We start from the raw sequence: 27,690 nt of genomic DNA, 5'->3' as shown, positions 1-27,690 counted from the left end.
GGAGGGATGAAAAGGCTTTTCCATCAGGGAACGCCCTCAATATTGTCGACTAGGGTGAAAATCGGAGAATGCTGGCCCCGGGTGATTGCCGGGAGAAGTATCAAATTCCGGAAATCTCTCGGAATAATCGGGGGTGTCGGCAAATATGCAGCTGAGCCACATTAGAGTGATCAAAGAGCCGCATGAGGTTCCGGAGCCGCGGGTTGCCGACCCCTTACAGAGACATATTGTAATAACTTCAAGTAAATAATGAAGAAACAATTACAATTACAGCATTATTAACTAAACGCTTACCTTATTTCAATCAATCAATCAATCAATGTTTATTTATATAGCCCCAAATCACAAATGTCTCAAAGGACTGCACAAATCATTACGACTACAACATCCTCGGAAGAACCCACAAAAGGGCAAGGAAAACTCACACCCAGTGGGCAGGGAGAATTCACATTCAGTGGGACGCCAGCGACAATGCTGACTATGAGAAACCTTGGAGAGGACCTCAGATGTGGGCAACCCCCCCCCTCTAGGGGACCGAAAGCAATGGATGTCGAGCGGGTCTAACATGATACTGTGAAAGTTCAATCCATAGTGGCTCCAAGACAGCAGTGAGAGTCCCGTCCACAGGAAACCATCTCAAGCGGATCAGCAGCGTAGAGATGTCCCCAACCGATACAGGCGAGCGGTCCATCCTGGGTCCCGACGAGCGGTCCATCCTGGGTCTCGACTCTGGACAGTCAGTACTTCATCCATGGTCACCGGACCGGACCCCCTCCACAAGGGAGGGGGGGACATAGGAGAAAGAAAAGAAGCGGCAGATCAACTGGTCTAAAAAGGAGGTCTATTTAAAGGCTAGAGTATACAGATGAGTTTTAAGATGAGACTTAAATGCTTCTACTGAGGTAGCATCTCGAACTGTTACCGGGAGGGCATTCCAGAGTACTGGAGCCCGAACGGAAAACGCTCTATAGCCCGCAGACTTTTTTTGAGCTCTAGGAATCACTAATAAGCCGGAGTCTTTTGAACGCAGATTTCTTGCCGGGACATACGGTACAATACAATCGGCAAGATAGGATGGAGCTAGACCGTGTAGTATTTTATACGTAAGTAGTAAAACCTTAAAGTCACATCTTAAGTGCACAGGAAGCCAGTGCAGGTGAGCCAGTACAGGCGTAATATGATCAAACTTTCTTGTTCTTGTCAAAAGTCTAGCAGCCGCATTTTGTACCAACTGTAATCTTTTAATGCTAGACATTGGGAGACCCGAAAATAATACGTTACAGTAATCGAGACGAGACGTAACAAACGCATGGATAATGATCTCGGCGTCTTTAGTGGACAAAATGGAGCGAATTTTAGCGATATTACGGAGATGAAAGAAGGCCGTTTTAGTAACGCTTTTAATGTGTGACTCAAAGGAGAGAGTTGGGTCGAAGATAATACCCAGATTTTTTACAGAGTCACCTTGTTTTATTATTTGGTTGTCAAATGTTAAAGTTGTATTATTAAATAGAGGTCGGTGTCTAGCAGGACCGATAATCAGCATTTCCGTTTTTTTGGCATTAAGTTGCAAAAAGTTAGCGGACATCCATTGTTTAATTTCATTAAGACACGCTTCCAACTGACTACAGTCCGGCGTGTTGGTCAGCTTTAGGGGCATGTAAAGTTGGGTGTCATCAGCATAACACTGAAAGCTAATACCGTATTTGCGTATGACGTCACCTAGCGGCAGCATGTAGATGCTGAAGAGTACAGGGCCAAGGACCGAACCCTGGGGAACTCCACACGTTACCTTAACATAGTCCGAGGTCACACTGTTATAGGAGACGCACTGCATCCTATCAGTAAGATAAGAGTTAAACCATGACAGGGCTGAGTCTGAAATACCAATTCGTATTTTGATACGCTCTAATAAAATATTATGATCGACGGTATCGAAAGCAGCGCTAAGATCGAGGAGCAGCAACATAGATGACGCATCAGAGTCCATCGTTAGCAATAGATCATTAGTCAGTTTTGCGAGGGCTGTCTCAGTCGAGTGATTTGCCCTGAAACCGGATTGAAAGGTTTCACATAGATTGTTAAACGCTAAGTGCTCATTTAGCTGCTCTGCAACAATTTTTTCGAGGATTTTCGAAATAAAGGGAAGGTGAGACACCGGTCGGTAGTTTACCATGAGGTCTGGATCGAGGTTAGGTCTTTTAAGGAGAGGATGAATAACCGCTTTTTTGAATGCAACGGGAACAGTGCCCGAGGAAAGTGATAAGTTTATAATATTTAGCACTGATGGACCTAATAATACCAAAAGCTCCTTGATAAGTTTCCCAGGAAGTGGGTCAAGTAAACATGTTGTTTGTTTTATTCCATTTACACGTTGTAACAATCCTTCTAATGTTATTTCATCAAAACGAGAGAAACTATTTTGGATATTTGCAGTATCCGCCGTATATACAATCGTATCTGTGTTACTATAACCCCGTTGTAGCTGGGACGCATTGTCTTTAATCTCCTTTCTAATAAGTTCAATTTTCTTATTAAAGAACTTCATGAAGTCATCTGCCGAATGGGTGGAGCTACTGGAAGGAGTCCCTTGTTGGGTTAGCGATGCTACTGTACTAAACAAAAATTTTGCATCGTTTTTATTAATGCGGATGAGATTTGAGTAATAATTTGTTTTAGCTAAGGTAAGCATGCGTTTATAAGTTATTAAACTATCACTCCATGCTTGATGGTGCACCTCAAGTTTAGTCGTGCGCCATTTGCGTTCCAGCTTTCTACATAATAATTTCTGAGCTCTAGTTTCTTCAGTAAACCATGGCGTACGCCTTTTTGGAGCCTTTTTTAACTTCAGCGGTGCTATACTATCAATGGTTTCGCGCAGGGCGTTGTTAAAGTTGTTAGTGAGGTTATCAATAGAGCCCACATACTTTGGGAACGGTGCCATTACCGAGGGCAGTAGGTCCGCAAGAGTCGTCGTTGTGGCAGCATTAATGTTGCGGCTGCTATAGCAGTTATTATTATTATTAGCTTGCTGAACATGAGTCTGAACTTCGAATTTTATAAGGTAATGATCGGACATTACTTTAGTATACGGGAGTATCATAACTTTGGAGACGGTGATACCTCTGACAAGCACTAGGTCTATCGTATTACCGCTGCGATGCGTCGGTTCATTTATTATTTGTGTAAGACCACAGCTATCAATTATAGTCTGGAGCGCCACGCACGGTGGGTCCAATGGGGTATTCATATGGATATTAAAGTCCCCCATTATAATTATATTATCGGCGTGCGTCACTAGATCAGCAACAAACTCTGAGAATTCACTAATAAAGTCCGAATAGGGCCCTGGGGGGCGGTAGATAACGGCCAGGCACAGAGGCAGAGGTGTGGCAGACTTCATAGAAAGCACCTCAAACGATTTATATTTATTATTTAAGTTAGGACTAAAGTTAAAGTTTTCGTTGTATATTAGTGCGACACCCCCTCCCCTTTTGAGGTGACGGGCAATATGCGCATTCGTATAGTTAGGAGGGGATGCCTCATTTATCGCAAAAAAGTCGTCTGGTTTAAGCCAGGTTTCGCTAAGACCGATGACGTTAAGGTTGTTGTCTCTAATGACCTCATTGACTAATAACGTTTTGGGAGACAAAGATCTGATGTTTAGAAAGCCCATATTATAGGTAGTGGGCTGTTTTAAGGAGTTGTTGATAAAATTATCCGTAGTAGCAATATTAATAATGTTGCGTTTATTATGCGCAGTGTACTTAAAATAATTACGACCATATCTAGGAATTGATATGACGGGAATTTTCAGATTGTCTACTTGGCGCTGCGATAAACTGAACGCATCACAATTTGCCACCTCAGTAGAACGCATGTCTAACTCTGACGAAGTCATAGACACAGTAGAAAAAACATTTTGTGAGTTGTGTATTATTCTACGAAAATTGCTATGTGTACAGGGATCATCCAGCCTGGCGCTGGCTAGCTCTAACTTAACTGACTCCATACCCAGGCTAGCAGGCTCTGTAATTGCCTGTGACCGGGCTTGCTCTAGTGCAGTTAGTCAAATGTGGCTCAATGCGAAGTCTATGTTCCGAGACAAGAGGATAGCGCCTTCCTGGTTAGGGTGAAGGCCGTCTCTCCTCAGCAAGCCAGGTTTGCTCCAGAAAGAGGGCCAATTATCAATAAACGTAAATCCCTGTTGTCTGCAGAAGCTATCCAGCCACCTGTTAAGAGAGACTAATCTGCTATATCTCTCATCATTGCCTCTCCCAGGCAGGGGGCCAGAGACAATTACTCGATGCCTGGACATCTTTCTGGCGAGATTACAAGCCCTGGCTATGTTTCTCTTTGTAATCTCTGATTGTCTCATCCTAACGTCATTGGAGCCAACGTGTATTACTATATTCGCATAACTAATGGTGCGGTTAGCCTGCCGTACGTGCTTACTAGACCTGTTGCGAGTTAGCTCCCTAAGATTAGCTTCAATGTCAGGTGCTCTGCCCCCGGGAATACACTTAATTGTGGCTGGTTTGCTAAGCTTTATGTTTCGGGTGATGGAGTCCCCTATAACTAAAGTGTGGTGCCCGGTAGACTGGGGTGTAGGACTAGCTAAAGGGCTAAATCTATTATGCGTCTCAACCGGTACACCGTAGCTTGTAGGCCGGTTAGGGCTGCTACAAGCTGGGCTAGTTAGCTCGCTACAGCTAACGCTAGCAGATGTGTCCGCAACATCTAAAGTTACGAAATTACACTGCTCTAACTGGCGGACACGGCTCTCTAGCAAAGCCAACCTATCCATGAGTAAAGTGCACGAAGCGCAGGAAGCCATACTCACAGAAACTTTCCGTCGCCGAGTGGAGTGCCAGCTGTCTTCGGGAAGTGGTGGTCACGGTGGCGGGGGAGAAGCTTCCTTCAGACCGGCGCTGCCTTTCTCCGCTAGCCTCGTTAGCTTAGCAGCTAGCTAGCTGAGGGCGAAGTGGTGAGACAGAGATCGGGTGATTTGCAAGTTAAATTGAACTATTAAATATGTTCGATAAGTTGTAAATAAAGCTGCAAAACAGTTAAAATCACACAGATAGAACGATACTTAGCTTTTTTGCAACAAGAGCAGTCAGCGAGCAGTCATTCACGTTGACCCGGAACCGGAAGCGGTTTATATTTGTATTATTTGTATATATTTTTAATGTTATAAATACAACTCGTTATATATCTACAAAGGGTGATCCTAAAGAGGTTGGCATTTTTCCGAGGTTTCAAGAAGGTAACCAATACAAGAATGTGTGTGTGTGTGTGCGTGTGTGTGAGAATGTGTGTGTGTGTGTGTGTGTGTGTGTGTGTGTGTGTGTGTGTGTGTGTCACGGAAGGACAGATTTATTGATCGGCTAAGAGATGGTGAAAACACCCGCTCATTACAGTACTACTCCCAACCCCACCACTACACACACACACACACACACACACACACACCTCCAACGCGGTCTGATCTTGTCATCGCCGCTATGCATGATACGCTTGAATGCATCTTGCTCCCGATGCCATAATCTCAGATCAAACAGATGCAACATACCAACAATGCACATACTGTTCATATTAGCATATTACTATAGTGATGCACACATACACACACACACACACACACACACTAACAGTCACAGCAGGCAACAGTAACGCATCACTAACCACTATGCCCCCTCCTTTGATTGCGACAGTTACTCAATACATAAATTCGTACGAATACACAATCGCCGCCGACTACTTAACACAGAGGCTGAGCTTCAGCAGCATAATTGCAGACCGCATCCCTCCTCGTGGTCAGAAAAAGGTCTAATTGCCTCCAAAGGCTGCTCTATTGTGCCCACATGACAATGATAAGTCATGTGTGCAGAGCCTCTTGAACTAAACAACAAACCACAATAATACCACTGAGGGGAAATAAACTAAACCGAGCTGTGTGTGTCTTCCTGCACCCCACTGATGGACAAACAAACACACACACATACATATACACACACACATACACACACGCACATTCATGATGTAGCACAGCGTGGTCTTTTCGCGTCCCTAATGGGAAAGGATCAGCTTCAGCCGCCCCGCTGCTGTCGGCGCGGTCAGCTAACACACACAATTCGGTGCAAAAATCCGCAATGACACAAACAACAACGGTGCAGGGCTAGGGGACACAAAGAATTGCTCTGGCGACATACAGTGGACACATTCAGAAACAGCATTAAAAAATCTCAGCTTATTTTTATACTTAGCAAACCCATCTCGCGGGCCGGAGGAAACCTGTCGGCGGGTCTGATTCAGGCCGTAGAGCCGTGCCTATTTTACAACCCTGGTCTAAGGTAAAAGAGATTTTTCTAACAAGAAAACATGGGGAGAACATTACTCCCACAGTCCGCTGAACCACACGATCAAACACACTACAATAGGAAGAGTATTCATATGGCCCCATTGTTTACCTGACACGTGAAACCTGACAAATAGGGAAGTTGCATTATCCAAATTAGCTGTGTTAAATACACTACATTGCCAAAAGTATTTGGCCATCTGCCTTGACTCACAAACAAACTTGAAGTGCCATCCCATTCCTAACCCATCCATCTTCTTCCGCTTATCCGAGGTCGGGTCGCGGGGGCAGCAGCCTAAGCAAGGAAGCCCGGACTTCCCTCTCCCCAGCCACTTCGTCTAGCCCTCCCCGGGGGGATCCCGAGGTGTTCCCAGGCCAGCAGGGAGACAGTCATCCCAACGTGTCCTGGGTCTTCCCCGTGGCCTCCTACCGGTTGGACGTGCCCTAAACACCTCCCTAGGAAGGCGTTCGGGTGGCATCCTGATCAGATGCCTGAACCACCTCATCTGACTCCTCTTGATGTGGAGGAGCAGCGGCTTTACTTTGAGTTCCTCCCGGATGGCAGAGCTTCTCAACGTATCTCTAAGGGAGAGACCCGCCACACGGCGGAGGAAACTCATTTCGGCCGCTTGTACCTGTGATTTTGTCCTTTCGGTCATGACCCAAAGCTCATGACCATAGGTGAGGATGGGAACGTAGATCGACCGGTAATTTGAGAGCTTTGCCTTCCGGCTCAGCTCCTTCTTCACCACAACAGATCGGTACAACGTCCGCATTACTGAAGACGCCGCACCGATCCGGCTGTCGATCTCACGATCCACTCTTCCCTAACCCATACGGTTCAATATGATTTTGGTCTATCTTTTGCAATTATTACAGCATCAACTGTTCTGGGAAGGCTGTCCACAAGGTTGAGGAGTGTGTTTATAGGAATTTTCGACCATTCTTCTAAAAGCGCATTGGTGAGGTCACACACTGATGTTGGTCGAGAAGGTCTGGCTCTCAATCTCCATTGTAATTCATCCCAAAGGTGTTCTATCGGGTTCAGGTCAATACTCTGTGCAGGCCAGTCAGGTTCATCCACGACAGACTGTCATCCATGTCTTTATGGACCTTGGTTTGTGCACTGGAGCACAGTCATGTTGGTAATGTAAGGCTTAGATGCAGCTGCCCGGCTGTGGAAACCCATTCCATGAAGCTCTGCGTACTGTATGTGGGCTAATTGGAAGGTCACACAAAGTTTGGAGCTCTGTAACAAACTGCATTTTCAGAAAGTCGCAGACTTCTTTGCACTATGCGCTTCAGCATCTGCTGACCCCTCGCTGTCATTTTATGTGGCCTACCACGTCGTGGCTGAGTTTCCCATTTTCGTATAATGAAGTTGACTTTGGAATATTCAGGAGCGAGGAAATTTCACGACTGGACTTGCTGCACAGGTGGCATCCTATGACAGTTCACCGCTGGAAATCACTGAGAGCGGCCCGTTCTTTCACAAATGTTTGTAGAAACAGTCTCCATGTCTAAGTGCTTGATTGTATACACCTGTGGCCAGGCCAAGTGCTTAGGTCACCTGATTCTCATCATTTGGATGGGTGGCCAAACACTTTTGGCAATATAGTGTATGTGTGATGATTAGGGGTGGGCGATATTGCCTAAATTATATATATATATATATATATATTTATAAAATTGGCAATATGGTGTATCTTAAAAGGTGTTTTGTGGCAATTGCAACATTAACCACAGCGTCAGTTGCAATGTATAGTGGCACTTTCCTTCATTTTCAGCAGACTCCATTGGAAAATGATTAACCGCCCCTCTTCCTCTTATGCAAGATCCACCCAGGAGTAGGGCCATGTTAATCCCTTGAATGAGCCTCACAACCAGGCGATGCAATCCATTTGCGACAACTGAAGCTGAACCCAGTCTGATTTCCCATGCAAAACGATACCATTTAAACGCATGTCGAGATCATTCCCTACAAAAAAAAACAACAGCAGGTCCGCCATTAAATGAAAAGGATATGGACTGGAAACCATACGGATGCACCAGCTGCGGGGACAGGTGGTCTGCTTCAGGCAGAAGAAGACCACGGGCGCCAGCTCGGGGAAGGGCACCACCAGCGTACTCAGGTCACTGCCGATGCTGGCGTCGTCGCACGGACCCACTTCCTCGATGATGTCATCCGCCTGCGCCGAGCCGTAGTCCTCGCGCTGCCCCGGCGGCACAGGGCACTCCTCGCTCGTCATGGCGACCCAACCGAGCTCTGAAAGAGAAGATGACCTACGTGTGAGTACACAGTGGAGAGTCCTACGTGGCTTGAGAAGTGTTCTTTAGTAAGCTGTTGTGTTGATGGTGGTTTCATTAGGGCTACCGTCGTACACTACATTGCCAAAAGTATTTGGCCACCTGCCTTTACTCACATACAGTATGAACTTGAAGTGCCATCCCATGCAATTGTCAATAATATTTTTGTATCCTGTAGCATTCAAAGTTCCTTTCCCTGGAACTAAGGGGCCAAGCCCAACTCCTGAAAAACAACCATCCATCCATTCATTTTCTTCCGCTTATCTGAGGTCGGGTCGCAGGGGCAGCAGCCTAAGCAGGGAAGCCCAGACTTCCCTCTCCCCAGCCACTTCATCTAGCTCTTCCCGGGGATCCCGAGGTGTTCCCAGTCCAGCCGGGAGACATAGTCTTCCCAACGTGTCCTGGGTCTTCCCCGTGGCCTCCTACCGGTTGGACGTGGCCTAAACACCTCCCTAGGGAGGCGTTCGGGTGGCATCCTGACCAGATGCCCGAACCACCTCATCTTGCTCCTCTCGATGTGGAGGAGCAGCGGCTTTACTTTGAGTTCCTCCCGGATGGCAGAGCTTCTCACCCTATCTCTAAGGGAGAGCCCCGCCACTCGGCGGAGGAAACTCATTTCGGCCGCTTGTACCCGTGATCTTATCCTTTCGGTCATGACCCAAAGCTCATGACCATAGGTGAGGATGGGAATGTTGATCGACCGGTAACTTGAGAGCTTTGCCTTCCGGCTCAGCTCCTTCTTCACCACAACGGATCGATACAACGTCCGCATTACTGAAGACGCCGCACCGATCCGCCTGTTGATCTCACGATCCACTCTTCCCCCACTCGTGGACAAGACTCTTAGGTACTTGAAATCCACCACTTACGTCAGGGTCTCCTCCCCAACCCGGAGATGGCACTCCACCGTTTTCCGGGCGAGAACCATGGACTCGGACTTGGAGGTGCTGATTCTCATTCCGGTCGCTTCACACTCGGCTGCGAACCGATCCAGTGAGAGCTGAAGATCCCGGGCAGATGAAGCCATCAGGACCACATCATCAACCCTTCAACGCCTTGACTGCGCCTAGAAATTCTGTCCATAAAAGTTATGAACAGAATCGGTGACAAAGGACAGCCTTGGCGGAGTCCAACCCTCACTGTAAACGTGTCCGACTTACTGAAAAACAACCCCACACCATAATTCCTTCTCCACCAAATTTCACACTCGGCACAATGCACAAGGCGTCTCCACTGCTCTAGAGTCCAGTGGCGACTTGCTTTACACCACTGCATCCGACAATTTGCATTGGACTTGGTGATGTTAGGCTTAAATGTACCTGCTCAGCCATGGAAACCCGTTCCATGAAGCACTCTGCGTACTGTACGTGGGCTAATTGGAACGTCACATGAAGTTAGGAGCTCTCAAGCAACTGACTGTGCAGAAAGTCTTTGCACTATGCGCTTCAGCATCAGCTGACCCCTCTCTGTCAATTCACGTGGCCTACCACTTCGGGGCTGAGTTGCTGTTGTTCCCAAATTCCTTCACTTTACTTATAATAAAGTTGACTTTGCAATATTTAGAAGCAAGGAATGGATTTGTTGCACAGGTGGCATACTATGACAATCACACGCTGGAAATCACTGAGAGCGGCCCGGCGCAGTGGAGGAGTGGTCGTGCGCAACCCGAGGGTCCCTGGTTCAATCCCCACCTAGTACCAACCTCGCCACGTCCGTTGTGTCCTGAGCAAGACACTTCACCCTTGCTCCTGATGGGTGCTGGTTAGCGCCTTGCATGGCAGCTCCTTCCATCAGTGTGTGTGAATGGGTAGATGTGGAAGTAGTGTCAAAGCACTTTGAGCACCTTGAAGGTAGAAAAGCGCTATACAAGTACAACCCATTTATCAATCAATCAATCAATGATTATTTATATAGCCCACTAGTATCTCGAAGGGGCTTCACGGTGGAAGAAGGGTTAGTGCGTCTGCCTCACAATACGAAGGTCCTGCAGTCCTGGGTTCAATCCCAGGCTCGGGATCTTTTTGTGTGGAGTTTGCATGTTCTCCCCGTGAATGCGTGGGTTCCCTCCGGGTACTCCGGCTTCCTCCCACTTCCAAAGACATGCACCTAGGGATAGGTTGATTGCCAAAACTAAATTGGCCCTAGTGTGTGAATGTTGTCCGTCTATCTGTGTTGGCCCTGTGATGACATGGCGACTTGTCCAGGGGGTACCCCGCCTTCCGCCCGATTGTAGCTGAGATAGGCGCCAGCGCCCCCCGCGACCCCAAAAGGGAATAAGCGGTAGAAAAAGAATGGATGGATAGTGTCTCAAAGGGTAGAGCCCACATAAGGGCAAGGAAAACTCACACCCAGTGGGACGTCGGTGACAATGATGACTATGAGAAACCTTGGAGAGGACCGCATATGTGGGCCACACCCCAACCCCTTTCTAGGGGAACCGAAAGCAATGGATGTCGAGCGGGTCTAACATGATACTGTGAAAGTTCAATCCATATTTATTTATTTATTTACTTATTCTTTCACAAATGTTTGTAGAAACAGTCTCCATGTCTAAGTGCACCGGGCCAAGTGATTTGGACACCCGATTCTCATCATTTGGATGGGTGTCCAAATACTTTTGGCACGATAGTGTATCAGCCGTAGTTGCAAATTAAGAAAAGCACATAATGGGATTAATGACTTGAAATAGTGCAAAAAATGAAAGAAAGACTGACAAAAAAAACCCAACAGCTTTTGGATTTTTTTTTGCTCAGCTCGCCGTCTAAACTTCAAACCTGCTAGGCAACATGCAAGTCAGTCCACAGCAGCTGAGGAGCTTGAGTGAATGCAAAATAACATATTGAGCTTGGGAGTCCTCTTGCTTTTAACTTGCAGCCAAATGAGGCAGCCAGCATGGAGGCAAGCCAAGCTGGACACATAAATACACATGTACACTCACACACACACACACGCACAAATACACACACACACACACACACGATGCTAGTTTTGCATTCGAGCGTTGGAAGCGTCAGCAGAGGAACTTCTTTCCTGTGTTCATTTTAGGGAGCCTGATCACGTGTGAATGATCATCGTCCGTAATTACCACACCGTGGGTATGCATGTGTGCAAACAAGTAGGTGTGTGTTTGGGATAAATCCTTCTACGGCGGGATTAGGGGCCCGTGGAGGGAGAGGCTTTGTTTTTATAGGATAATTATATTAAAGGCTGTTTCTTAGAATGGAAGAAAATAGGACAGCGGTGCCAGAATAGCTTGTATGTAATCCTCTGACAAGATGCTCATTCAAAAGATTAAAAAACATAAAATGATTCGACGGCCATAAACACAACTCTCACAGCCTCAATATTGTTATCTCCTAAATTTTTTTTCTTTTTTTTTCCTTTCAACATGGCACAGAAACACCAGAAAAAAGCTTTGATCTATGTTTATTGGTGGAAATTAACACTAAAGTGTACTCTGGAATGCCCTCCCGGTAACAGTTCGAGATGCTACCTCAGTAGAAGCATTTAAGTCTCACCTTAAATCTCATTTGTATACTCTAGCCTTTAAATAGACCTCCTTTTTAGACCAGTTGATCTGCCGCCTCTTTTCTTTTTCTCCTATGTCCCCCCCTCCCTTCTGGAGGGGGTCCGGTCCGATGACCATGGATGAAGTACTGGCTGTCCAGAGTCGAGACCCAGGATGGACCGCTCGCCTGTGTATCGGTTGTGGAGATCTCTACGCAACTGATCCGCCTCCGCTTGGGATGGTTTCCTTTGGACGGGACTCTCGCTGCTGTCTTGGATCCGCTTTGAACTGAACTCTCACGGCTGTGTTGGAGCCACTATGGATTGAACTTTCACAGTATCATGTTAGACCCGCTCGACATCCATTACTTTCGGTCCCCTGGGGGGGGGGGGGTTGCCCACTTCTGAGGTCCTCTCCAAGGTTTTATCATAGTCAGCATTGTCACTGGCGTCCCACTGGGTGTGAATTCTCCCTGCCCACTGGGTGTGAGTTTTCCTTGCCCTTATGTGGGTTCTTCCGAAGATGTCGTAGTCGTAATGGTTTGTACAGTCCTTTGAGACATTTGTGATTTAGGGCTATATAAATAAACATTGATTGATTGATAAAAAGAATGTGCAGAATATCACAAATCATGATTTTTTTGCTTTTTGTGACATTTGTATTAGTTCAAAAAGGGGTGAGTTCAAATGTTTTTAAGAGCAAATTAATGCATTAAAAATAATCTTGTTTCCGTACATCATCATATAATGCCCCCCCAAAAAAACATCTGGGGATTTTGACCTGTATATCTTAAAATAGTGTTGTGAAGTGAAGTGAATTATATTTATATAGCGCTTTTCTCTAGTGACTCAAAGCGATATACATAGTGAAACCCAATATCTAAGTTACATTTATACCAGTGTGGGTGGCGCTGGGAGCAGGTGGGTAAAGTGTCTTGCCCAAGGACACAACGGCAGTAACTAGGATGGCGGAAGCGGGGATCGAACCTGAAACCCTCAAGTTGCTGGCATGGCCGCTCTACCAATCGAGCTATACCGCCCCGTGTTATTATACTATTTGTGGCAGTATATTATTAGTATAAAGTAGGGTTGTACGATATACCGGTATTAGTATAGTACCGCGATACTAATGAATCATATTCGGTACTATACCGGCCCTGAAAAGTACCGTTTCCCCACCCCCTTGCAGTCGTCACGTCGGGTCATTGCTGGTTTACGAGCAAACGAGCATGTTCAACAGTGCAGAGTCACAGAGTACTAACAAGCAGACACAGTGTCTGGACAGAAAAGGGGAACGGACACATTTTGGCTTAAAAACAAAAGATAAAGTTATAACACTGAAACGCCCACCAGAAGAGTTGCTTTAAGACATGGCTGGAGTGTTTTAGCTACTTCTAAATCACTAATCCTCGCCTCCATGGCGACAAAATAAAGTACGTTTCTTACAAGTATCATCCCTGCAGGACGAGGAATCACTAAACATCCTTCCCTACACACCGTAGCTCACCAGCGTCAAAATGTAAACAAACACCATTGATGGATCTACATTGAACATCCACTGTAATGATACCAAGTACAAGAGCGTATCTTGTCGATACTACTATGATTACATTGATAATTTTTGGCATCACAATATGTTCTTTCGATTTTTTAGAATGTATATTATGTTTATAAATTCAGGAAATATGTCCCTGGACACATGAGGACTTTGAATATGACCAATGTATGATCCTGTAATGACTTGGTATCAGATTGATACCTAAATTTGTGGTATCATCCAAAACTAATGTAAAGTATTCAAACAAAAGAACAAGTGATTATTACATTTTAACAGAAGTGTAGATTGAACATGTTAAAAGAGAAAGTAAGCAGATATTAACAGTGAATAAACAAATAGATGAATAATTAATTCTCTACCACTTGTCCTTAATAATTTTGACAAAACAATAAAATGGAAAATGACACAATATGTTACTGCATATGTCAGCAGACTAAATTGGGAATCTTTGTTTGTTTACTTACCACCAAAAGACAAGTTGTTGTGTAAGTTCACTATTTATTTAAGGACAAACTTGCGGTAATAAACATGTGTTTCATGTACCCTAAGGTTTTTTGTTAAAATCAAACAAAAAATGCTATTTTTTTGTGGTCCCCTTTATTCAGAAAAGCGATGAAATAATTTTGATACCGGTACCAAAATATTGGTATTGGTGCAAGACTAGTATTGGTGCAAAAGGGAAATATATATATATATATATATATATATATATATATATATATATATATATATATATATATATATATATATATATTTTTTTTTTTTTTTTTTTTTTACACGGATATGTTTGTGTTAATATAATCAATATTTTTACAGAAATATGTTTATAAAACAGATGGATCAATTTATAAATTAATTTAAAAATAATACTTATAACAAATTTAAAATGAGGGCAACTGTGCAGAATATCCCAGTTATTTTGTAACTCGTACACCAGTTTTATTTATTTTTTTTGTACACAAAAGTGTTGTATGTATGGGAAATAGTCTGTATTTATGTAGCACTTCATTATACCTTGAATGATACCCAAAGTGCTTTACATTATACATAACATTCACACACTGCCATGCAAGGCATTAACCACGACTCATCATGGGCGACGATGAAGGGTCTTGCCCAAGGACACAACGGCCGTGGCAGGAGCTGGAATCTAACCTTAAAAAACCCTAAAGTTTGCTAGCACATGAGCTCTTCCATCAGCGCCACGCCACCCAAATATTCAGTATGTATATTTCAACCAAAAACGTGTATTTTAACATGCATATAAAGTTCAGGATTCCAAAAAACTGCTTCCAATGGCGCTGGATCACGCCCTTGCATGTGTTATGTAATCTAGTAAGTGCAAATGGTTTATAGATTATATTTTAATGACTTGCACTCTTTTGCATTTGCAGTCCTTCTGAGATCGGCAGATTGTTTTAAAATATTCATTTTTCAACAAAGTGTACATCTGGATCTTTAGTTACAATAAAAAAAAAGCACAATAATAAAACATATAGTGGCTCCATTCTGCTTTGTAGTTCCCATGAGAAAGCCTGAGACTTTAAAATGGAACTGGCAAAAATGTAGCAGACCAGGCAAATGTGGGTCAAAGTAATATGTAAATGCTTTTACTATGTAGTGAAGATCTTCATCTGGCCTCCTGATAAATGTATATCAACAAGGTAGTAAACATTGTTTGTACCTGACAAGTTTACTATTGGAGGATTTTATAGACAACCCTTGTTTATACCTAGAGTAATGGTCAAAAGTTTACATACACTTATAAAGAGCATAAAGTCATGTCTCTCTTGAGTTTCCAATCATTTCTACAACTCTTATTTTTTTGTGATAGAGTGATTGGAGCACATCCTTCGTCACAAAAACATTCATGAAGTTTGGTTCTTTTATGAATTTATTATGGGTCTACTGAAAATGTGACCAAAACTGCTGGGTCAAAAGTATACATACAGACATTTTAATATTTGGTAGCCATCCACAAGATTCTGCTTGAGTTTTTGACCACTCCTCTTGATAAAATTAGTGCAGTTCAGCAAAATTTGTTTCTGACATGGACTTGTTTCTTCAGCATTGTCCACACGTTTAAGTCAGGACTGTGGGAAGGCCATTCTAAAACCTTAATTCTTGCCTGATTTAGCCATTCCTTTACCAATTTTAACATGTGTTTAGAGTCCTTGTCACCTAATAACCCAACAATGCCCAAGACCCAACCTCCGGGTTGATGATTTTAGGTTGTCCTGAAGAATTTGCAGATAATCCTCCTTTTTCATTGTGCCATTTACTCTCTGTAAAGCACCATTTCCATTGGCAGCAAAACAGGCCCAGAGCATAATACTACCACCACCATGCTTGACCGTAGATATGGTGGTCCTGGGATTTAAGGCCTCACCTTTTCCTCTCTAAACAGCTCAATTTTTGTTTCATCTGACATCACATAGACAAAGATAAGACCTTCTGGCGGGAAGTTCTAACCAAATATTAACATTGCTGTATGTATACTTTTGACCCAGCAGATTTGGTCACATTTTCAGTAGACCCATAATAAATTCATAAAAGAACAAAACTTCATTAAATATTTTTTGTCTCCCGGCTGGCCTGGGAACACCTCGGGATCCCCCGGGAAGAGCTAGACGAAGTGGCTGGGGAGAGGGAAGTCTGGGTTTCCCTGCTTAGGCTGTTTCCCCCGCGACCCGGCCTCTGATAAGCGGAAGAAGATGGATGGATGGATGTTTTTTGTGACCAACAAGTATGTGCTCCAATCACTTGATCACAAAAAAAATAAGAGCTGTAGAAGTTATTGGAAATCCAAGACATCATGTATGTAAACTTTTGACCACGACTGCATATGTTTTCAAGTATAGTGGTATTAAATGTGCATGTGTGAATGTGATGGAGACACACACAAACACTCATGAATTAACACCTTTAAACTATCATAGTAGAGACACTGTCAACGTATTTTCCGCAGTGTGAGAAAATGTGATGAACCACATTAAAACACCACCCCAAAAATACACACACACGCACACGCACACGCACACGCACACGCAAACTCTTGTATTCTACTGTTATTGAGACCAGCAAACATTTCCTTCCTTTTTAGGACCACCTTTTCTAGATATATAAAGATTTGTATTTACAACATTAATAATATATACATACTATGTAAATATAAAATGACTGGTATTGAAAAATGATTTAGAATATCACAAAAAAAAGGTCACAATTTCACAAGAAAAACTTTGAATTTTGGCAGTAATAATAAAATATTACAAGACATTTGTGCAATATTATGATCAAAGTTGGAATTTTACTCAATAACAGTCACAGTTTTACAGGAAAAGCTTAACGTTTTGGCAATTTTATGAAAAGAGTTGTAATTTTACTCGACAAAAGTCACAATTTTTATAGGAAAACTTTAACATTTTGGCAATATTATAACAATCACAATTTCACCAGGCAAAATGATGACAAAGGTCATCATTTTATTTAAAAATGTTCACTATTTTACAAGAACAACAAACAAATTGGCAATATTGTGATGCGTCAGAATTTCATCCATCCATCCGTTTTCTACAGCTTGTCCCTTTCGGGATTGCGGGGGGTCACAGGAGCCTAACTCAGCTACATTCGGGCGGAAGGCGGGGTACTTTGACATGACAAATGTGGCCTTTTCGCATTAAAAAGTAATCATTTTCCATTAAAAATGTAGTAGTTATGTGATAAAATATTGCAATATTACAGAAACAGAAAGAATATTAGAAATTGTTCTCAATTTTATAAAAAAAAAAGTCGACACATTGTGAGAAAAAGACTGCTTTTAGTTAATTTCAATTGGTTTTTAATCTTCATTATGTGCTTCAACATATTGCAGTATGTCTCTATATACATGTTTTATTTTATTTTTTTACACATTTTGGCCAAAGGGGGCGCATGTCAATTTCTTACACACACTTATTACATATATTGGCTAGAGGGGGAGCACTTAAATATTTTACACACTTGTTATTTCATATGTTGACCAGAAGAGGAGCACTTTTAAAACAGACAGTCAATTTGAAAAAATCCCTCCTTTTTGGGACCAGCCTAATTATGATAGATTTCACCACCAGGAGTGCAAATGAGACATTCTCTATTAGATGCAATGGTTTTCCTTATTGGGACCATGATTTATGTCCTAACTTGTTCACCGCTCCTCATATGGAAAGTACTTTTCCTTGTTGATGTCTGAAGAAGGATAGAAATACAAGAATACACACACGCACGCACGCGCACACACACACACAAAATGACAATCTGGTCCTGGATGGAAAGCAGCAGTAAAACATACTGTGTATCCATAAGGGGGTTTGAGCAGCACATTTGTCATTAATGCTGGTTTCCAGGCCCGCTCGGAGCAAAAATGCGGATTTGTGTAACTCATGAAGAAGGGGACAGACTGGGAGTTGTGTCATGTTGTGGATAAACGTAAGTGAAGACTCAAATCCACAGTGAGTTATTGAGCGAGCTTTAAGTGGACGGCTGATGATTAAAAACAAGAAAAAAATGGGCTTCGAGTCTTTCGCAGTTTACTGTGACAATAATCTGGGAAGAATAATTTTATGTAGAAGTATTCCACATTTTTAAAAGGTCTTTATCGTATTTGTTTGTATGATAATGCTGTGCAAGATTACAATATATATCGTGATTCGACAAAAAAATGTCTACCGTATGATATAATCATCTATTGTTTATATCATAAATTTACATGAAAGCTGCAGCAACGATAGTACCATATTTTTGGACCATAGGGCAGACCATATTATAAGGCGTACCGTTGATGAGTGTGTCGACTCAGGTTTATTTTTTATACAAAAGACGCACCGCACTAAAGGAGACAAATTATGATATTTTTTTCTACATTTAAAACACTTCCTTGTGGTCGACATAACATGTAGTGGTGGTCCTTTGTTCAAAATGTTGCATATATTATGTTTTACAGATCATTTTCAAGCCACTTTCTGACCGTCTCTTTTGATTGCGCCGTTTTGTGGGCGGTCTTATTTACGAGCCTCCACTTCGACAGGGTCTTCTCCCCGTCATCTTTGTTGTACTGGCAAGTCTACTGACAGATATGTTATAACTGTGTTCTACTTTATATTACAAATGGCAATAGTGGAAGATGGAGAAAAAGAAGGATCGTATGGACTACGGTGTGGACTACAATGGGGGACGCGCGCAAATTTTCAGGACTCACGCAATTTCCAAATACACCCCCGCAGGTAACAATAGGTAAGAAAAGTTGCTTTTGCATAATATTGCGGAACAAAACACCAGATAATATGTCCCTTAATAGTTGCCATCTTGGGTCCTTATACACACCCCATAATAATAATAATGGGGCGGCATGGCATAGTGGGTAGAGCGGCCGTGCCAGAAACCTGAGGGTTGCAGGTTTGCTTCCCACCTATTGACATCCAAATCGCTGCCGTTGTGTCCTTGGGCAGGACACTTCACCTTTGCCCCCAGTGCCGCTCACACTGGTGAATGAATGATGAATGAATGATTGGTGGTGGTCGGAGGGGCCGTAGGCGCAAACTGGCAGCCACGCTTCCGTCAGTCTATCCCAGGCCAGCTGTGGCTACAGATGTAGCTTACCACCACCAGGTGTGAATGAATGATGGGTTCCCACTTCTCTGTGAGCGCTTTGAGTATCCAACAATAGAAAAGCGCGATATAAATCTAATCCATAATTATTATTATTATTATTAATACCCGTATGTTGAAGCACAGTACGTCTGACTATGGTAGCCATAATGCTCCGCGTTCAATCAAGCGGTGCGACTTCGTAGCTTACCAAAGTTGTACTAAAACATAGAGGGATTTTTGCGCACCGTGTGTCGTGTTCTACGTTTGTATATTCTCAATGAACCATCATATTGCTTGCTTACGGGGGCTAACTAGCGTCATTCATTGAACAGGCGTCGACTTGCAGTCCACTGTGTGTGACGGCCATCAACTGGTCACACTTATCATTACACCATGTACCACGTATAATTGCTTCAACCACAATTAATACAGTACGAAGCACACCGGGTTATAGGCGCACTGTCAATTTTTGAGAGAATGAAAGGATGTTAAGTCCGCCTTATAGCCGAAAAAGTACGGTACAGTTTTACGTCATTTAAAATAACTTTACAGCGAACATCGATGTCAACATTGCACTAAATGACAACAAAGGAAGCTAAACCAATAAGATCTGAAGAGGAATTGGTGTTGAAAATAGAAGCATAGTTGTTTGAATTTAAAACGTTACTGACCAAACAACCTTAGGCTAGTCTGCAAAACATGCCGAAAATGTGTATCACATGACATGAAGAACATTACAAAGACAGTGTTAAACTGCGACAAAGTACTAACGTCACTTCAAAACTACCATTGGCTCTATAGCAGGGGTGTCCAAAGTGTGGCCCGGGGGCCGTTTGCGGCCCGCAGCTAATTGCTTACCGGCCCGCCACCCATTCTGGAAATAATACTGCAAACATTTTTTAAAACATTAAAAAAAAAAGTGGAATGATGTGAAATCTAACGAGAAAAAGTTGCAATGTTGACCCAAAGCTGCCTTGCAGGATGGTTTTTTTTTCTTTTGTTTTCATTTTTCTATTTTTGCCATTGCTCCAAAAAAAAAAGACAAAACAAATCAATGCTATAATTACTTATTTTCAAGGCTCCAATTACTTCAAAAATGTCACTTTAAAATGTTTTATGTGGAAAAAATATTGCATATATTGTGTGGTTGCCCATATAAAAACATCAAAAGTTTTCTTTAAAACAAAAAAAAATGTTCAAATCAACAGACATATCTGAACTTGATCTCGTAACAAGTGTTGAAAGTAAAAAAAAATAAAAAATAAAAACGAGTGCTGCACCTTTTGCATCCCAATTATATTTAATGGGTTTTCATTTATCTTTGCACTGTGATTTCTCAAAATTAATAATGAACTAAAATCAATGGTGCCCTGCATTATTAATCTTTTATGGCTCTAATTACTAAAAACTGCATATTTCAGTTTTACTATAAAAAAACAAGTTGTGTTTGACAAAATATGCATACATACTTTTTTTGTTTGTTTTTTTGTTTTTTTTACTTCATATCAACCTGAAGTTTTATTAGCAGTAATGACTGAGACCCTTTATGGTCCCCGGGAGCCCTAAAAGTAAAAAACCTAAACAAAATCCATATATTGTGTTATGGTTTGAAAAGGAAAATTATCAAAATGGCCCCCACTTAAATGAAAATTTTCCATGTGCGGCCCTCAGTGGAAAAAGTTTGGACACCCCTGCTCTATACTGATCACTGTTGAAAAGAAAGGCAGGTAGAGTAGGGAAGGGATTCATTGGATTCTATTTCTGGGTGGATCTCATGTGAGAGGAAGAGGGGGTTTAATCATTTTGCAATTCATTTTGCTAAAAATTATGAAAAGCGCCACTCTTATGGAATTGCAACAAAACACGTTTGAAGATTTCCAACACTCTGCTGCCATCTGGCGGCTAAAGTTCATTGTTGCACCCCCCCAAAATTTGTCACGTTTCATGTGTCAAGTAAACAGTGACACATGGGGCGATATGAATCCCCTTCCTACTGTACTAACAATACTGGTTAATGTTTTTTATTGTATTTTTATATGCAATATATGCTTTACAAATAAAATGCAAAAAAATAAGAGAAATTGGCACTTTATTCATGTGTATAAGTGTATATATACATACAATTTTACCCAAAAAAAATACATTCTGATATATTTCATTATTAGGATATATTGTAAGAGTACCGATATCAGTCGTGGTCAAAAGTTTACATACACATGTAAAGAACATAATGTCATGGCTGTCTTGAGTTTCCAATCATTTCTACATCTCTTATTTTTTTGTGGTAGAGTGATTGGAGCTCATACTTGTTGGTCACAAAAATTTAACTGTTTGGCCACAATACCCAGCAATATGTTTGGGGGAGAAAAGATGGGGCCTTTAATCCCAGGAACACCCAACCTACCGTCAAGCATAGTGGTGGTAGTATTATGCTCTGGGCCTGTTTTGTTGCCAATGGAACTGGTACTTTACAGAGAGTAAATGGGACATTAAAAAAGGAGGAGTACCTCCAAATTTTTCAGCACAACCTAAAATCATTAGCCCGGAGGTTGGATCGTGGGTGCAGTTGGGTGTTCCAACAGGACAATGACTCCAAACACAGGTTATAATTAAGGTTTTAGAATGGCCTTCCCAATGTCCTGACTTAATCGAGTGGACAATGCTGAAGAAACAAGTCCATGTCAGAAAACCTGTGAGACTTACGAGGCATTGCGATGCTGGATTTGATCTTCCGTGGATGCGTCGGACAAGAACACAGCATAAGGTAAGCAAAAAAGGATTTATTAAACTAATAAAAAGGCTAGGAACAAAAATACTGGTGCTAGACAGAAAAGGCAAACACAAAGCGCTAGCCTGGAAGCTAGGAAAACAAACGGAAACACAAACACTTGGCACGAAGGCACGAAAAGGGAAAACAACACAATTAGCATGAGAGCTAGGAATCAACAAAAACACAGCGCGAGAGCTAGCGAGTAATAACATGGAGAGCAAGTCATCAACTGTTGCGTATGAGCAAATTAGGATCCGAGACAGAAGAACGAAAAGGGGCAGGTGTGCGGGAACCCAGAGTAACAGGTTGAAACCATATGCATCCATGGTGACAAAGCAAACAGGAAATAAGGAAGACCAAACAACAGGATGTGAAAAAAAGGAACAAAGCAACGATATGTGAAGATCCGACCATCGGATCACAACAAAACCTGCACAAATTTTGTCAAGAGGAGTGGTCAAAAAATTCAACCAGAGGCTTGTGGATGGCTACTATAAAAGCGCCTTGAAACTTGCCAAGGGACATGTAACCAAATATTAACATTGCTGTATGTATACTTTTGACCCAGCAAATTTGGTCACATTTTCTTTAGACCCATAATAAATACATAAAGGAACCAAACTTCATGAATGCTTTTTTTGTGACAAACAAGTATCCAATCACTCTATCACAAAAGAAAATAAGAGTTGTAGAAAGTATTGGAAACTCAAGCCAGCCATGACAATATGTCCTTCACGAGTGTATGCAAACTTTTGACCATGACTTTGGCAGTATGTATGTACGGCGTCAAGTATGTTTGAATAGAATGCCCCAAGCATGGTACACCTATCTTTGAGCAGTTTCACCTATTCCTCTTTAGTATTAAGGAAGGTGACCAAGAACCCGATGGTCACTCTGTCAGAGCTACAGCTTTCCACTGTGGAGAGAAGAGAACCTTCCAGAAGGACAACCATCTGTGCAGCCATCCACCAATTAGGCCTGTGTGGAAGAGCGGCCAGACAGAAGCCATTACTTAATAATACTAAATTGAAAGACTCTCAGACCACAAGAAAACTAAATTTTCTGGTCTGATGAGACAAAGATTGAGCTTGTTGGCGTGAATGCCAGACATCATGTTACCATGAATTGATTAACGTGGACCCCGACTTAAACAAGTTGAAAAACTTATTCGGGTGTTACCATTTAGTGGTCAATTGTACGGAATATGTACTGTACTGTGCAATCTACTAATAAAAGTATCAATCAATCAATCAATCAGGCATAGAGACTAGTCAGGATAGAGGGAAAGATGAAGGCAGCAATGTACAGAGTCATTATGTTTGAAAATCAACACTTACCATCCAGTCTGATGAAGCTTGAGAGCTGCAGCAAAGAGGAATGTGTGAAACCGCCCAAATATAGGTGTGGCAAGCTCGTGGTATCGTATTGACAAAGGTGCATCAACAAAGTATTGAGAAAATGCTGTTAATAATTAAGTACATGTGTTTTGTTTATGTTTTTAATGAATTAGCTAAAATACATTTTAATTAAACTTTTCACACCTTTGCTTGTATTCCGTCACGTGACTTCTTCCTAGAAGTGAAAACCAGTGGTGGTCAACCAAGCTAAGATAGCTGTAGTACAGCAAGGGTACAAACGAGGCTTAAAAAGGCCTCTGAAAAGCAGATCCGAGCAAAAAAATCGAACTATGCAATTAAATATATCCCTCTTCTTTATCAAAAAATGTGTCAAGTTATATCAAGGTTTATACGTCGCGTTTTCAGACATATCGAACTATTGTGCTCTAGACCAGTGGTCCCCAACCTTTTTGTAGTCACGGACCGGTCAACGCTTGAAAATATGTCCCACGGACCGGGTTTCTTAAAGAAAAACAATCAGGTGGGCTTACGGACTGTATCCCTGCAGACTGTATTGATCTATATTGATATACAATGTATATATTATGTTTTTTACGTTGATTTAATAATCTAAAAAAAAAATAAATTAAAAAAAAAAAAATATATATATATATATATATATATATCCATCCATCCATCCATCCATTTCCTACCGCTTATTCCCTTTTAGGGGTCGCGGGGGGCGCTGGCGCCTATCCCAGCTACAATCGGGCGGAAGGCGGGGTACACCCTGGACAAGTCGCCACCTCATCGCAGGGCCAACACAGATAGACAGACAACATTCACACTCACATTCACACACTAGGGCCAATTTAGTGTTGCCAATCAACCTATCCCCAGGTGCATGTCTTTGGAAGTGGGAGGAAGCCGGAGTACCCGGAGGGAACCCACGCATTCACGGGGAGAACATGCAAACTCCACACAGAAAGATCCCGAGCCTGGATTTGAACCCAGGACTGCAGGACCTTCGTATTGTATGGCAGACGCACTAACCCCTCTGCCACCGTGAAGCCCATATATATATATTTCTTGTACGGCCTGGTACCAATCGGTCCGCGGACCAGTACCAGGCCGCGGCCCGGTGGTTAGGGACCACTACTCTAGACTCCATTCTACAAAAAACGTAAAAAAACAAAAAAATAATTGGAAAAACTTCTACAGCTTCTTTGTGTGTGGCTAAGTCAAAAAGATTAGTATCAAGATAATACTTAAATGGGAAATAATAACAGTTAAAAGTATATCAAACAAACCTTTACCGAAGCCCGTCCATCCATCTATTTTTTACCGCTTGTCCCTTTTGGGGTCGCGGGGGGTGCTGGAGCCTATCTCAGCTGCATTCGGGCGGAAGGCGGTGTACACCCTGGACAAGTCGCCACCTCATCGCAGGGCCAACACAGATAGACAGACAACATTCACACTCACATTCACACACTAGGGCCAATTAAGTGTTGCCAATCAACCTATCCCCAGGTGCATGTCTTTGGAGGTGGGAGGAAGCCGGAGTACCCGGAGGGAACCCACGCAGTCACGGGGAGAACATGCAAACTCCACACAGAAAGTTCCCAAGCCGGGGATAGAACTCAGGACCTTCGTATTGTGAGGCACATGTGCCACTGTGCTGCCTCCCCTACTGAAGTGTTTACTGCAAACTGGTGCATTCTTTTACTCTGCACCATTGGATTGGAGTGTGATCTGCTTTTTTTCCTCCGTGTTTCGTAAAATCTTGCACTCTTTTTCCGTTTTTCATTAACTCTGAAGAAATTCCAAAGAAACCTCTAACCTATTTTCATGATTTGAAAGATTCGTACAGCTGAAACCAACCCAAGCGTAGGCCATTTTTTTTTATTTAGAGAAAGGCTAAATGGCGCCTAGTATTTATTTAGTTAGTGAGATTAAACATGCTTCACTACACACACACTTTAGCTCACCGGGATCAAAATGTAAACAAACGCTATAGGTGGATCTACACCTGACATCCACTGTAATGATATCAAGTACAGGCACGTATCTAGTCGATAATACTATGATTACGTCAATATTTTTTGAAACACAACATCTTTTTTCGTTTTTTTTTTTAACCTTCGTCACCGACCCGTTTTAGTTTTTAAATGCATAAAAAAACACCACATACATTTATTTTTTTGCATCAAAGCTTTTTGACTTTGTCAGGAACCTCTTTGTCAACAAAATAAAACATTTTAATTTTTTTCTCTAAATTATAAAATGCTCTGGTCGAAATTATGCCCTTGGTGTTGTTAGGGTCGGTTTCGACCCAGTTATAAAAATAAGATGATAAAGCAATGATAAGAGCCAAAACTGAACACACTGACAGCCAGTTCCTCCCCCAATCATGTGAGCTTTAGTGGATTCTCATTTTACCTTGTTATCCTGTACAAAAACAAACAAAAGACGGACACTAAAAGTATCACTTTTTGCCACTCTGATTTTGTTTTTTTATTAGTTTTGGAACTAGTAATCTATTTCTCTTGGTTTCATTTGCTTGATTGGTTGTTGTTTGTTTGATGTTGGATTTCTGTTGCTGAAAAGAATACTTTTTAGCCTTTTTCTTGAAGTAAATATATATGGGTCAAAATTGACCCGTAACACCATAGATGTTACTATAGTTAAAATTCTTAAAATGAAAAAATAAATAAAACACATTTATTTAAGAGATGTGTTCTAATACCCCTTAGTAATAGTTAGGTAACACAAAAACCTTTTTTTAATTTATATGATTCTCTTGAGGTCCGTTTTACCATTTTTAAAAATTGAAATCGAGGGGTATACTGACAAAAAAAAGGCCCAATGGCCCAAACCAAAAATATTAAAACCAATATTTTCAAGGATAACGAAGCCTAACAAGGCAACCAAGAGACGAGAAACAAATTGGATGATAGATAATTGTTTTTAGTGTATTTTACAGCTGATTTAAGACATGGGTCAAAACCGACCCGTTAACATAAGAGATAGTGACAGAAAGGTAACACAAGAGGAAGGTTAAATTCATATCATATTTATAAACTCAGGAAATAAACCCTGGACACAAGAGGACTTTGAATATGACTAATGTATGATCCTCTAACAACTTGGTATCAGATTAAAGCCCAAATTTGTGGTAACATCCAAAACGAATGTAAAGTATCAAACAACAGAAGAATAAGTGATTATTACATTTTAACAGAAGTGTAGATAGAACATGTTAACAGAGAAAGTAAGCAGATACAGTATATTAACAAGTAGATTAATAATTAATTTTCTACCACTTGTCCTTAATAATTTTGACAAAATAATAGAATGAGAAATGACACAATATGTTACTGCATATGTCTGCAGACTAATTAAGAGCCTTTGTTTTTTTTACTTACAACTAAAAGACAACTTGTCCTGTATGTTTACTATTTTATTTAAGGACTGCATTGCAATACAAATCATATGTTTAATGTACCCTACAATTTTTTAGTTAAAATAAACCCAATAATGCCATTTTTTGTAGCTTGACCACCACACACATATTTAATGGTGGGGATGTGAGCCAGACGTGACGTCAGTAAAATCCAAGCAATTACGGGGTATTGTCTGTAAAGTTTGAGTAGAAAAAATTGGGAGCCATATTCCATTTTGGAAAATGGCTGTAACATAACAAAATGTGGAAAAAGTGAAGCGCAGGAAATACTTTCCAGATGCACCGAAAATGACCTTATATTGAAGATGGCATTTAGCATTAAAAATAGAGCAAGCAAGAACTTAACATTTCTACTTTACTCAAAAAAGTGTCACAAAGTTTCAGGAACTGGTGGGAAGGTTTGAGTTTTTTTGTATTTTATTTTTTCATTGTACAATATAATACAGTACGCCAAAAAGTGTGTGGGCATGTGTGTGTGTCAGTGAACGTCTCCCTCTGCGCACTGTGTGATTTGGTACAATGCTGAGCCCAGCAGAGCTGCCATGGTTCTGACTGCTGCACCAATTTAAACACCTGGCTGCAACCTTTCTGGAGCTCTTTTTGCCTTCAGTGTGACACAATACAATGCAATCAACCAAGAAAACACACAGACACAGACACACACACTTTTGTATTTGTTACCGTCTTGAGACCTGAGAAAAATGACTACCTCTTTGGGACCACTCTTTGTAGATATATAAAGATTTGATAAAGACATTA

At 41.8% G+C, this 27,690-nt stretch overlaps 1 protein-coding gene across 2 annotated transcripts in view; it reads right to left on the bottom strand.

Moving 5' to 3' along the window:
- Window positions 1-27,690, bottom strand: part of cacna1ia (calcium voltage-gated channel subunit alpha1 Ia) — a 520,467-nt gene that overhangs the window by 376,835 nt on the left and 115,942 nt on the right. For both annotated transcript variants that reach the window (XM_061885398.1, XM_061885399.1), the window contains exon 2: window positions 8,388-8,627. In XM_061885398.1, coding sequence (XP_061741382.1) covers window positions 8,388-8,610 — 223 coding nt within the window. In that variant the 5' untranslated portion in view covers window positions 8,611-8,627. The remainder of the gene's footprint in view (window positions 1-8,387; window positions 8,628-27,690) is intronic.

This window comes from Nerophis ophidion, linkage group LG23 (assembly GCF_033978795.1).
Source record: "Nerophis ophidion isolate RoL-2023_Sa linkage group LG23, RoL_Noph_v1.0, whole genome shotgun sequence".
In the NCBI taxonomy this organism is placed as follows: domain Eukaryota; kingdom Metazoa; phylum Chordata; class Actinopteri; order Syngnathiformes; family Syngnathidae; genus Nerophis; species Nerophis ophidion.
The sequence above is the reverse complement of the archived record's forward strand: the minus strand, read 5'-3'. Positions and strand labels throughout refer to the sequence as shown.